Source organism: Tachyglossus aculeatus, chromosome 7, assembly GCF_015852505.1.
Source record: "Tachyglossus aculeatus isolate mTacAcu1 chromosome 7, mTacAcu1.pri, whole genome shotgun sequence".
In the NCBI taxonomy this organism is placed as follows: domain Eukaryota; kingdom Metazoa; phylum Chordata; class Mammalia; order Monotremata; family Tachyglossidae; genus Tachyglossus; species Tachyglossus aculeatus.
This window is the reverse complement of record NC_052072.1, coordinates 27165493-27179474: the sequence shown is the minus strand read 5'-3', so window position 1 is coordinate 27179474 and position 13982 is coordinate 27165493. Positions and strand designations below refer to the sequence as shown.

Genomic DNA, 13982 nt, shown 5'->3' with positions numbered 1-13982 from the left:
TGGGCTCACAGTGGGCTCTTTCCCAACTACAGCCTGTGTTGCTCAGCCCTAGGGCCTCGGGCATGTCAAAATAACAGCAATAACTGTGACATTTAAGTCCTTACTATGTGCCACGCACTGTACTATGCGCTGGGGTGGATACAAGCAAATTGGGTTGGACACAGTCTCTGTCCTGTGAGGGACATCGTTTTACGGGTGAGATAACTGAGGCACAGAGAAGTGAAGTGACTTGCCTAAGGTCACACACAACAGACAAGCGGCAGAGCTGGAATTAGAACCCAGGTCCCAGGGCCATGCTGCTTCATAGCAGAGTCAAGAGGGTGGAGCCAAGCAGTGCAGGAAGAAGGATAGCTTTCTAACAGCAGTGTTTTTTCTCCCTTTTCCCACAGTCTCGAGTTGCCTCCAAGCCAAGCCCCTCCAACTCTCCCAGCCCCTGAAGTGTCGAACCCCACCTCCTCGCAGGCCCCAGCAGCGAAAACCCGCCGCCTCAGCTCCGCCTCCTCAGCTGGGAAGACCCCCGTGTCCGTGGAGGATGACTTTGAGAAACTCATCTGGGAGATCTCGGGGGGCAAACTGGAGGCCGAGATCGACTTGGATCCCGGCAAGGATGAAGACGACCTCCTGCTTGAGTTGTCTGAGATGATTGACAGCTGAGATGATCGACAGCCCCGATCTCTCGTGTCCCCCCCCCCCCCCCCCCCCCCAAAAAAAAGACTGCACTGTTATGTTTTATCCATTTTAGCATCTCCCTCAAGTTGCCCTTTTTCCAAGACAGGCTTGGCCCCAGATTTTAAAGCACACCGCAGCAGTATCTGCTCTTGGACCGATTTCCCGTTAGTGGGTCAGTTTAGGCCCTCGTGACAGTTGGATGCCACCGGCTCTGAGCTTCTGCGGGACAAAGTCCAAAAGTTAAAGGGGGTGAAGAGAGGGGACACAAGGGAATCTTGTACATCATTGTAGTTTTGCTTGTTTCTTTGGCTTTTACTTGTTTAGTGTATGTGGCGCTTTGTCTTAACTCACTTAGGACTCCCTGAATTAAAAAGGGAAGGAGACAGCTGCTACCATTAGGGACCAAACTTCATTCTGCTCATGAGCAGAGTCTACCCAGCCTGTGTTACCTTGTCCGCTTTTTTGTTGGGTTTCTTTCCTGTTATTTGTTTAAGATATTCCTTTAACTGTAGAGGTGCCCAGCAACTGCTGGGAGGAAGCAGATCAGACTGGCCCGGTCACCTCCTCTGCTTTCCCCTTCCCCTTCCCAAGTCTTATTTTCTGGTGGCAGTGCTGTTGCTGCTGCTCCTCCGATCGTCCCCGATGAGCATCAGACAACTGATTCGTAGGATAAAAAGCAACCGGCCCAAAAGGGCCTCGGACGTCCGAAGAACCGCTCGGCCGCCAGCGCTCCCCCGGATCCTCTGATCGTGTCCGGGCCGGGACGGGCTGAAGGAAAGTTTCCCCACCTGCCTCGTCCACCCTCCGGATTCTCGGCTGTGGTCGAATCGGGGGCCAACCTGGAAGAACGGGGCACTTCCCTGGCAGCCCGAGACTCCCGTACCCTCCGTTTCCAGCCGCCGACCACCGAGGTAGACGAGAGGGTGGCAGGCTGCCCGTCTGAGGCTGTGCTGCGGCAGTTGATTGAACCCCACCAGAGCAGGGGCTGGAAAGTCTTGGAGGGGTGCTGGAGGCTGGGAATTGCATACCAACCACCTCTGCCACTCCTCCGAAGCCACCCCCGTTTCAGGATTGAATCTCCTGTATCCGTCATCGGTCCGTCATCACCTCAAGGCCTATGCTAGGAAAGCATATTCAGACCTGCATTCTCAGAAGGAGAAAGAGGACCCTGTAAATATTTGTGCGCGTTCAGTCTTCCGAAGAGACAAGTGCGTCTCCTGATCCCTCCCCATGGGCGGAGTCTCAGTTCCCAGAGGGTAAACTGACTCCTAAAGAACTGCTGTTGTAAGCAGCTCATCGCGAGGGGAACCTGATGGGGTCTCGTGGGGGAGCAGGAAGCACATCAGAAGACTTCTGCCTCGGCGAGGTCCGTTTGGTCACGCGCCACTTGGCGACTCTCCGAGATCTATAAATGAAAAGTGTATATAGAGGCCTCCGTCGGTGGCGGGGGGCCTGGATTAAAGGATGGCCCTTCCACAAGGCAGCGCGTGGAACATTTTCAGCACCAACTTCCCCTTCTCCCACCATTTCACGCTTGGGACCCGAGCCTGCCGATCCCATCTCCCTTTTGTAAATAACTATTTTATTCTCGTTTTATATGATTTTGTTTGTATCCTATTTAAGGCACTTGTATTAGTCTGTCAATCGGAATCATTCACGTTCAGCGTTATTTGAACTGCCGACTGCTACAGGGAAGAGTATACTTAATTTGCGTTTGGAATAAAAACCAGTGTAAAGCGATTCTGCACGCTAAGTGACTCCGTTCAACCGCAGCATCGGTCACGGCGTTATCACCAACACTACATTTTTGCATTAACACCAAGAACTTCTTATTGCAGTGACAATTCTCTTTTTATGGTATTAAGCGCTTACTCTCCGTCCAACAACGTTCTAAGTACTGGAATAGAAACAAGTTAATTAGATTGACAGAGCCCCTGTCCTATATAGGACAGTCTGAGTAGGAGGGAGAATGGGGAAACGGAGGCACAGAGACTCTGATAACTTAGATGATAAGTCTGATCTTATAAGTCTAACATCTGATAAATCAGATAAGTGACTTATCTGAGGTCACAGAGCAGGTATATGTCTTGGAGTTGGGATTAGAACCCAGGACCTCCGACCCTCAGTGCACGCTGATTCTTCATCTGCATTAATCTCCTGCACGCCACTTAAAATATGCCCCAAATTGGGCGAATACTAGTGGACTCCCCAGTCGTAGTAGCGGGATCTGCTAAGAACTTGGAAATTCTGTAAGCTCGTCCTCTGGACTGTAAATTTGTGGGCAGGGAATGTGTCTTTAATGTCGTTTTGGACTCTCCCAAGCACTTAGAACAGTGCTCTGCATACAGTAAGCGTGCAATGAGTACGATTGAATGAATGACTCCCTGCCCAAAGGCAGCCCCCGACATTCGGGTTAGATAACCGTAATAATAATGACAATAATAGTATTTGTCAAATGCTATGTGCCACGCGCACTGTACAAAGATACAGAAGGGCACACTCATTCGCACCTTGTTCAGGCTCTCCTCTAAATCGGGAAGATGCCGCTCAACAGAAGATACGGTATTTGTTCTTAGAGAAATGGATTCATTGGACTCCTGCAGTGATACTCAGTGTTTAGGGATGAAATGTACCAAATTCTGGAATACAGTTGATTCTGTACCACAGGGATTACTTTCATGACAAAGCCCACATTAAGGGAAAAATGCTACCCTAAGTGCCTTGATCGCCACGTACACGCTTACAATCCAGCGCTTAGATAGTAAGCGCTTAATAAATGCCATTATTATTTATTATTATTACAATCGTTTCTGCCGACCCTGTATCGCATTCTGTGCGGGTAAGGCCCCCGTTATCAGAACATTCCCTAAAACTCACACATTCCAGCCCAAAGTAGTGAAAATACGTTACAGGCGCAAGGAAAGCTCTTATTTGAACAAGTAATAATAATGATGGTATTTGTTAAGCGCTCACTATGTGCCAAGCACTGTTCTAAGCAGTAGGGGAGATACGAGTTGTCCCAAGTGGGGCTCACAGTCTTAATCCCCATTTTACAGATGAGATAACCGAGGCCCAGAGAAGTGAAGTGACTTGGCCAAAGTCAAAGTGGCAGAGGCGGAATTTGAACCCATGACCTCTGACTCCAAAGCCCGGGCTCAGGCAGTTGGGTGTTTTGGAGCGGGCTTCTGATTTTGTTCATCTAGGCAAGCTTTTCGAAAATCCAGATGAGACCCGAATCAGGTCTTCTAGACCGTGAGCCCACTGTTGGGTAGGGACCGTCTCCCTATGTTGCCAACTTGTGCTTCCCAAGCGCTTAGTACAGTGCTCTGCACACAGTAAGCGCTCAATAAATACGAATGAATGAATGAATGGTAGGTTCAGATAACATGTCTTTGGATAATTGCTTCTCAGTTTCAGCGTGGCCCAGTGGAAAGAGCCCGGGTTTGGGAGCCGGAGGCCGTGGGTTCTAATCTTGGTTCCGTCACTCGTCAGCTGTGTGACTTCGGGCAAGTCACTTCACTCTTCTGGGCCTCAGTTACCTCATCTGGAAAATGGGGATTAAGACTGTGAGCTGCACGTGGGACAACCTGATCGCCTTGTATCCCCCCCAGCAGTTTGAACAGTGTTCGGCACATATCCTCTCCACCTCCCCATCCCTCCCGCCCTACCTCCTTCCCCTCCCCACAGCACCTGTATATCTGTTTGTACAGATTTATTACTCTATTTATTTTACCTGTACATATTTACTATTCTATTTATTTTGTCAACGATGTGCATCTAGCTGTACTTCTGTTTATTCTGATGACACCTGACCACATGTTTTGTTGTCTGTCACCCCCGTCTAGACTGTGAGCCCGTTGTTGGGTAGGGACCGTCTCTCTATGTTGCCGACTTGTACTTCCCAAGCGCTTACTACAGTGCTCTGCACACAGTAAGTGCTCAATAAATACGATCGAATGAATGAATGAGTGCTTAACAAATACCATTATCATTGTTATTTATTATTACCTGAGCCCCTGGGCACCCGGACTCAGCTTTTCCACTTCCAGTCCGCTCTAAACTCGGGCCCACCTGGGACCGTTCCCCTCCCACCTTTGTTGCCATGGGATACAGCGTATCCCACGCTTGAAGCGGCGTGGCTCAGTGGAAAGAGCCCGGGCTTTGGAGTCGGTGGTCGTGGGTTCAAATCCCGGCTCCGCCATTTGTCACCTGTGTGACCTTGGGCAAGTCACTTAACTTCTCTGGGCCTCAGTTCCCTCATCTGTAAAGTGGGGGTTGACTGTGAGCCCCCCGTGGGACAGCCTTATCACCTTGTAACCCCCCAGTGCTTAGAACAGTGCTTTGCACATAGTAAGCGCTTAATAAATCCCATCATTAATTAATTAATACGGTGAGGGTAAAAATAGGAGGGAAGTGGTGCTGCCATGCTGCTATGCCAGTTGTGTAGAGGCAGGCAACATGGCCTAATTTAAAAAAGCAATTCACTTGGAGTCGGGAGACCTGGGTTCTAGTCCCAGTTCTACCATTTACCTGCTGTGTGTCCTTGGCCACCTAAACTTCTCTGTGCCTTAGTTTCCTCATTTGTCCCAGTTCTACCATTCACCTGCTGCGTGTCCTTGGGCACTTAAATGTCTCTGTGCCTTAGTTTCCTCATTTGTCCCAGTTCTACCATTTACCTGCTGCGTGTCCTTGGGCACCTAAACTTCTCTGTGCCTTAGTTTCCTCATTTGTCCCGGTTCTACCATTCACCTGCTGCGTGTTCTTGGGCACCTAAACTTCTCTGTGCCTTAGTTTCCTCATTTGTCCCGGTTCTACCATTTACCTGCTGTGTGTCCTTGGGCACCTAAACTTCTCTGTGCCTTAGTTTCCTCATTTGTCCCGGTTCTACCATTTACCTGCTGTGTGTCCTTGGGCACCTAAACGTCTCTGTGCCTTAGTTTCCTCATTTGTCCCAGTTCTACCATTTACCTGCTGCATGTCCTTGGGCATCTAAACGTCTCTGTGCCTTAGTTTCCTCATTTGTCCCGGTTCTACCATTTACCTGCTGCGTGTCCTTGGGCACCTAAACTTCTCTGTGCCTTAGTTTCCTCATTTGTCCCGGTTCTACCATTCACCTGCTGCGTGTCCTTGGGCACCTAAACTTCTCTGTGCCTTAGTTTCCTCATTTGTCCCAGTTCTACCATTCACCTGCCGCGTGTCCTTGGGCACCTAAACTTCTCTGTGCCTTAGTTTCCTCATTTGTCCCAGTTCTACCATTCACCTGCTGTGTGTCCTTGGCCACCTAAACTTCTCTGTGCCTTAGTTTCCTCATTTGTCCCAGTTCTACCATTCACCTGCTGCGTGTCCTTGGGCACCTAAACTTCTCTGTGCCTTAGTTTCCTCATTTGTCCCGGTTCTGCCGTTTACCTGCTGCATGTCCTTGGGCACCTAAACTTCTCTGTGCCTTAGTTTCCTCATTTGTCCCAGTTCTACCGTTTACCTGCTGTGTGTCCTTGGGCACCTAAACTTCTCTGTGCCTTAGTTTCCTCATTTGTCCCAGTTCTACCATTTACCTGCTGTGTGTCCTTGGGCACCTAAACTTCTCTGTGCCTTAGTTTCCTCATTTGTCCCAGTTCTACCATTCACTTGCTGCGTGTCCTTGGGCACCTAAACTTCTCTGTGCCTTAGTTTCCTCATTTGTCCCAGTTCTACCATTCACCTGCTGCGTGTCCTTGGGCACCCAAACGTCTCTGTGCCTTAGTTTCCTCATTTGTCCCGGTTCTACCATTCACCTGCTGCGTGTCCTTGGGCACCTAAACTTCTCTGTGCCTTAGTTTCCTCATTTGTCCCAGTTCTACCGTTTACCTGCTGCGTGTCCTTGGGCACCTAAACTTCTCTGTGCCTTAGTTTCCTCATTTGTCCCGGTTCTACCATTCACCTGCTGCATGTCCTGGGGCACCTGAACTTCTCTGTGCCTTAGTTTCCTCATTTGTTCAATGGGGGAAAAACATCATCATTAATTCATTCAATCGCATTTACTGAGCGCTTGCAGTGTGCAGAGCTCTGCACTAAGCGCTTGGGAAATAATAATAATAATAATAATGGCATTTATTAAGCGCTTACTATGTGCAAAGCACTGTTCTAAGTACACATTGATGGTATTTGTTGAGCGCTTTTCGCTGTACTAAGCACTTGGGAGAGTAAAATACAACATTCCCTCTTTTAGAAGGATGTAGGTTCTAATCCCGCCTCTGCCACTTGTCTGCTGTGTGACCTTGGGCAAGTCGCTTAACTTTTCTGTGCCTCAGTTACCCCTTCTGTAAAATGGGGATCGAAACTGTGAGCCCCGTGCGGGACGGGGACCGCGTCCAACCCGATTTGCTTGTATCCTCCCCAGCCCTTAGTACAGTGCCTGGCACGTAGTAAGCGCTCAACAAATACCAGCATTATTATGTGTCCCCTGACCCCCAATATCTTGCCTCATTAGTCCCGGCCATGGACGTAGTGAATAGCGCAGGGGCCTGGGAATCATGGGTTCCTATCTCTGGTCTGCTGTGTGACCCTGGGCAAGTCACTTTACTTCTCTAGGCCTCAGTCACCTCTTCTGTAAAATGGGGATTGAAACTGTGAGCCCCGTGTGGGGCAGGGACTGTGTCCAACCCGATTAGCTTGTATCCATTCATTCAATCGTATTTATTGCGCGCTTACTGTGTGCAGAGCACTGTACTAAGCGCTTGGGAAGTACAAGTCGGCAACATATAGGAGACGGTCCCTGCCCAGCAACAGTCTAGAAGGGGGAGACAGACAACAAATCAAAACAGGTGGACAGGTGTCAAGTCGTCAGAATACCCCAGCACTTAATAATAATAATTATCATCATAATTGCATTTATTGAGCGCTTAGTGTGTGCAAAGCAGTGTGCTAAGCGCTCGGGAGAGTACAATACATCATCAGACTGTGAGCCCACTGTTGGGTAGGGACTGTCTCTATACGTTGCCAGCTTGTACTTCCCAAGCACTTAGTACAGTGCTCTGCACATAGAAAGCGCTCAATAAATACGATTGATTATGATGATGATGATCAGAATACCCCAGCACTTAATAATAATGATTATCATAATAATTGCATTTATTGAGCGCTTACTGTGTGCAAAGCAGTGTACTAAGCGCTTGGGAGAGTAAAATACACCATCAGACTGTGAGCCCGCTGTTGGGTAGGGACTGTCTCTCTATGTTGCCAATTTGTACTTCCCAAGCGCTTAGTACAGTGCTCTGCACATAGTAAGCGCTCAATAAATACGATTGATGATGATGATGATGATCAGAATACCCCAGCACTTAATAATAATGATTATCGTAATAATTGCATTTATTGAGTGCTTACTGTGTGCAAAGCAGTGTACTAAGCGCTTGGGAGAGTACAATACACCATCAGACTGTGAGCCCACTGTTGGGTAGGGACTGTCTCTCTATGTTGCCAATTTGTACTTCCCAAGCGCTTAGTACAGTGCTCTGCACATAGTAAGCGCTCAATAAATACGATTGATGATGATGATGATGATCAGAATACCCCAGCACTTAATAATAATGATTATCGTAATAATTGCATTTATTGAGTGCTTACTGTGTGCAAAGCAGTGTACTAAGCGCTTGGGAGAGTACAATACACCATCAGACTGTGAGCCCACTGTTGGGTAGGGACTGTATATGTTGCCAATTTGTACTTCCCAAGCGCTTAGTACAGTGCTCTGCACATAGTAAGCGCTCAATAAATACGATTGATGATGATGATGATGATCAGAATACCGCAGCACTTAATAATAATGATTATCGTAATAATTGCATTTATTGAGTGCTTACTGTGTGCAAAGCAGTGTACTAAGCGCTTGGGAGAGTACAATACACCATCAGACTGTGAGCCCACTGTTGGGTAGGGACTGTCTCTCTATGTTGCCAATTTGTACTTCCCAAGCGCTCAGTACAGTGCTCTGCACATAGTAAGCGCTCAATAAATACGATTAATGATGATGATGATGATTGAGCGCTTACCGTGTGCAAAGCAGTGTGCTAAGCGCTTGGGAAAGTACAATACACCATCAGACCGTGAGCCCACTGTTGGGCAGGGACTGTCTCTAATGTTGCCAGCTTGTACTTCCCAAGCGCTTAGTACAGTGCTCTGCACACAGTAAGCGCTCAATAAATACGGTTGATGATGATGCTATCCATTCTATTTATTTTATTTTGTTAATATGTTTGGTTTTGTTCTCTGTCTCCCCCTTCTAGACTGTGAGCCCACTGTTGGGTAAGGACCGTCTCTATATGTTGCCAACTTGTACTTCCCAAGCGCTTAGTACAGTGCTCTGCACACAGTAAGCGCTCAATAAATGCGATTGATTGATTGATTGATCAGACACAATCCCTGCCCACAACGAGCTCACAGTCTAGAGGGGCAGACGGACATTCATATAAATAGATAATTACAAATATATACAGATAATATACGTACGTGTTTGTGGGGGAGGGAAGATGAACGAAGGAGCAAGTACACTTAGTACAGTGCCACCGGCACATAGCAAGCGCTTAAAAAATGCCATCATTATTATTAAGGAGCTTACAGTCTAGAGGGATAAATTCTGGGATTCTGGGATTAGAGAAGCAGCGTGGCTCAGTGGAAAGAGCACGGGCTTTGGAGTCAGAGGTCATGGGTTCAAATCCCGGCTCTGCCACTTGTCAGCTGTGTGACTTTGGGCAAGTCACTTCACTTCTCTGGGCCTCATTTACCCCATCTGGAAAATGGGGATGAAGACTGTGAGTCCCCCGTGGGATAACCTGATCACCTTGTAACCTCCCCAGCGCTTAGAACAGTGCTTTACACATAGTAAGCGCTTAACAAATGCCATCATTATTATTATTATTATTATAAATTCGCAAAGTAAATGTCGGGTTGCCCTATCTGGGAGAAGTCTTTACTGATCCCACGGACCTCAGGCCGGTAAACCGGAGCTAAAGTTATGTTGCCAACTTGGACTTCCCAAGCGCTTAGTACAGTGCTCTGCACACAGTAAGCACTCAATAAATACGATTGATGATGATGATGATGATGATAAAGTTGGAAATGTCCCCAGGACCCCTGATGCCTTGATGTCTGCTTCATTCGTTCAATCGTATTTATTGAGCGCTTACTGTTTGCAGAGCACTGTACTAAGCGCTTGGAAAGTACAGTTCAGCAACAAAGAGAGATAATCCCTGCCCACACCGGGCTTACAGTCTAGAAGGGGGGAGACAGACATCATCATCATCATCATCATCAATCGTATTTATTGAGCGCTTACTGTGTGCAGAGCACTGTACTAAGCGCTTGGGAAGTACAAATTGGCAAAATATAGAGACGGTCCCTGCCCAACAGTGGGCTCACAGTCTAAAAGGGGGAGACAGAGAACACAAGTAAACAGGCATCAATAGCAGCGTGGCTCGGTAGCTTTGGAGTCAGAGGTAATGGGTTCAAATCCTGCCTCCGCCAACTGTCAGCTTGTGTGACTTCGGGCAAGTCACTTCACTTCTCCGGGCCTCAGTTCCCTCGTCTGTAAAATGGGGATTGAGACTGTGAGCCCCCCTTGGGACAACCTGATCACCTCGTAACTTCCCCAGCGCTTAGAACAGTGCTTTGCATGTAGTAAGCACTCAATAAATGCCATCATTATTATTATCAATATAAATAAATAAAAAAATTATAGATATATACACCTCAGCCTGGCCCAGTGGAAAGAGCACAGGCTTTGGAGTCAGAGGTCGTGGGTTCAAATTCCGGCTCCGCCAGCTGTCAGCTGTGTGACTTTGGGCAAGTCGCTTAACTTCTCTGTGCCTCAGTTCCCTCATCTGTAAAATGGGGATAAAGACTGTGAGCCCCTCTGTGGGACAACCTGATCACCCTGTAACCTCCCCAGCGCTTAGAACAGTGCTTTGCACAGAGTAAGTGCTTAACAAATGCCATCATCATAAAAACTAGACTGCGAACTGGTTGTGAGCAGGGAATTGTCGCTCTTTCTTGCTTTGTTGCACTTTCCCAAGTCCCAACTTCTCTGTGCCTCAGTTCCCTCATCTGTAAAATGGGGATGAAGACTGTGAGCCCCACGTGGGACAACCTGATTACCTTGTATGCCCACAGTGCTTTGCACAGAGTAAGCGCTTAGCAAATACCACCACCATCATCATCAACCGCTTAGTACAGGGCCCCCCCTCCGGACTGTGAGCCCCTTGTGGGCAGGAGTTGTCTCTCTTGCTGAATTAATCAATCAATCAATCAATCGTATTTATTGAGCGCTTACTATGTGCAGAGCACTGTACTAAGCGCTTGGGAAGTACAAATTGGCAACACATAGAGACAGTCCCTACCCAACAGTGGGCTCACAGTCTAAAAGGGGGAGACAGAGAACAAAACCAAACATACCAACAAAATAAAATAAATAGGATAGAAATGAACTGTACTTTCCAAGCGCTTAGCACAGTGTTCTGCACACAGTCAGCGGTCAGTAAATACGACTGAATGAATGAATGCAATTGAATGAATGACTGAACCAGCCCAGGCCCTGGGTTCCCACCTCCTCTCAGCACGTGTCAAATTTTCCCGGGTCATCCCCCCCATCGAGGAGTCGGTTTTGGTACAGTCCCGGGCCTCCCCGCGCCCCCCATTGAGACGTCGCTGTTGGTACAGTCCCGGCCGGAGGGCGGCGCCAAGGAGGCGGTTTTGGTACAGTCCTGGCCTTCCCCCCCTATTGAGAAGTCGCTGTTGGTACAGTCCCGGCCGGAGGAGGGCGCCAAGGAGGCGGTTTTGGTATAGTCCTGGGCCTCTCCCCCCCATTGAGAAGCCTCTGTTGGTACAGTCCGGAGGACGGGCCCCCCCCCCCCGGAGATCGGTTTTGGTACAGTCCTAGGCCTCCCCCCCGCTTATAATAATAATGATAGCATTTATTCATTCATTCAATCGTATTTATTGAGCGCTTACTGTGTGCAGAGCACTGTACTAAGCGCTTGGGAAGTCCAAGTTGGCAACATATTGAGACGGTCCCTACCCAACAGTGGGCTCACAGGCTAGAAGGGGGAGGCAGACAACAAAACAAAACGTATTAACAAAATAAAATAAAAGTAGAATAAATATGTACAGGTAAAACAAATAGAGTAATAAATACGTACAATCGTATATACATATATACAGGTGCTGTGGGGAAGGGAAGGAGGTAAGGCGGGGGGGACGAAGGGGGGAGGAGGGGGAGAGGAAGGAGGGGGCTCAGCGTGGGAAGGCCTCCTGGAGGAGGTGAGCTTTTAGTAGGATTTTGAAGGGAGGAAGAGAGCTAACTTGGCGGATGGGCAGAGGGAGGGCATTCCAGGCCAGGGGGAGGACGTGGGTCGGGCGCTTAGTATGTGCAAAGCACTGTTTAAGCACTGGGGGAGGTTACAAGGTGATCAGGTTGTCCCACTTGGGGCTCACAGTCTTAATCCCCATTTTGCAGATGAGGTAACTGAGGCCCAGAGAAGTGAAGGCCCAGAGAAGGCCTTCCTCCAGGAGGCCTTCCCAGACTGAGCCCCTTCTTTCCTCTCCCCCCTCGTCCCCCTCTCCATCCCCCCGTCTTACCTCCTTCCCTTCCCCACAGCACCTGTATATATGTATATATGGTTGTACATATTTATTACTCTATTTATTTATTTATTTATTTATTTTACTTGTACATTTCTATCCTACTTATTTTATTTTGTTGGTATGTTTGGTTCGGTTCTCCGTCTCCCCCTTTTAGACCGTGAGCCCACTGTTGGGTAGGGACTGTCTCTATGTGATGCCAATTTGTACTTCCCAAGCGCTTAGTACAGTGCTCTGCACATAGTAAGCGCTCAATAAATACGATTGATTGATTGATTGATTGAAGTGACTCGCCCCAAGTCACACAGCGGGCAGTTGGAGGAGTGGGATTTGAACCCACGGCCTCTGACTCCAAAGCCCGGGCTCCTTCCACTGAGCCACGCTGCTTCTCTATGTGAGCCCGCTGTTGGGTAGGGGCCGTCTCTATATGTTGCCGGCTTGTACTTCCTAAGCGCTTAGTACAGTGCGCTGCACACAGGAAGCGCTCAATAAATACGACTGAATGATTGAAGGAATGAATGGGAAGCCGGTTTTGGTACAGTCCTGGGCCTCTCCCCCCCCACTGAGAAGTCGCTGTTGGTACAGTCCGGAAGACGGCGCCGGGGATCGATTTTGGTACAGTCCTCGGCCTCCCCCCCTATTGAGAAGTCGCTGCTGGTACAGTCCCGGCCGGAGGAGGGCGCCAAGGAGGAGGTTTTGGTACAGTCCTGGCCCTCCTCCCCTATTGAGAAGTCGCTGTTGGTACAGTCCCGGCCGGAGGACGGCGCCAAGGAGTCGGTTTTGGTACAGTCCTGGCCCTCTCCCCCCTATTGAGAAGTCGCTGTTGGTACAGTCCCGGCCGGAGGACGGCGCCAAGGAGGCGGTTTTGGTACAGTCCTGGGCCTCTCCACCTATTGAGAAGTCGCTGTTGGTACGGTCCGGAGGATGGCCCCGGGGATCGGTTTTGGTACAGTCCTAGGTCTCCCCCTCTCTATTATAATAATAATGATAGCATTTATTAAGCGCTTACTGTGTGCAAAGCACTGTGTCTAAGCGCTGGGGAGGTTGCAAGGTGTCCCACGGGGGGCTCACAGTCTTAATCCCCATTTTGCAGATGAGGTAGCTGAGGCCCGGAGAAGTGAAGTGACTTGCCCAAAGACACACAGTGGGCAGTTGGAGGAGTGGGATTTGAACCCATGGCCTCTGACTCCAAAGCCCGGGCTCTTTCCACTGAGCCACGCAGCTTCTCTATGTGAGCCCGGTGTTGGGTAGGGACCGTCTCTATATGTTGCCGACTTGTACTTCCCAAGCGCTTAGTCCAGTGCTCTGCACGCAGTAAGCGCTCAATAAATACGATTGAATGAATGAGAAGCCGGTTTTGGTACAGTCCTGGGTCTCTCCCCCCCCCACTGAGAAGTCGCTGTTGGTACAGTCCGGAGGACGGCGCCGGGGATCGATTTTGGTACAGTCCTCGGCCTCCCCCCCTATTGAGAAGTCGCTGTTGGTACAGTTCCGGCCGGAGGACGGCGCCGAGGAGTCGGTTTTGGTACAGTCCTGTCCCTCCCCCCCCTATTGAGAAGTCGCTGTTGGTACAGTCCCGGCCGGAGGAGGGCGCCAAGGAGGCGGTTTTGGTACAGTCCTGGGCCTCTCCACCTATTGAGAAGTCGCTGTTGGTACAGTCCGGAGGACGGCCCCCGGGGATCGGTTTTGGTACAGTCCAAGGC

The 13982-nt window shown here is 49.2% G+C and overlaps 1 protein-coding gene across 7 annotated transcripts in view; it reads left to right on the top strand.

The window, feature by feature from the left end:
• Positions 1-692, top strand: part of ZC3H11A (zinc finger CCCH-type containing 11A) — a 37379-nt gene extending 36687 nt beyond the window's left edge. For all 7 annotated transcript variants that reach the window (XM_038748896.1, XM_038748894.1, XM_038748892.1 and 4 more), the window contains one exon: positions 390-692. In XM_038748896.1, coding sequence (XP_038604824.1) covers positions 390-654 — 265 coding nt within the window. In that variant the 3' untranslated portion in view covers positions 655-692. The remainder of the gene's footprint in view (positions 1-389) is intronic.
• The last annotated feature ends 13290 nt before the right edge of the window (positions 693-13982 follow it).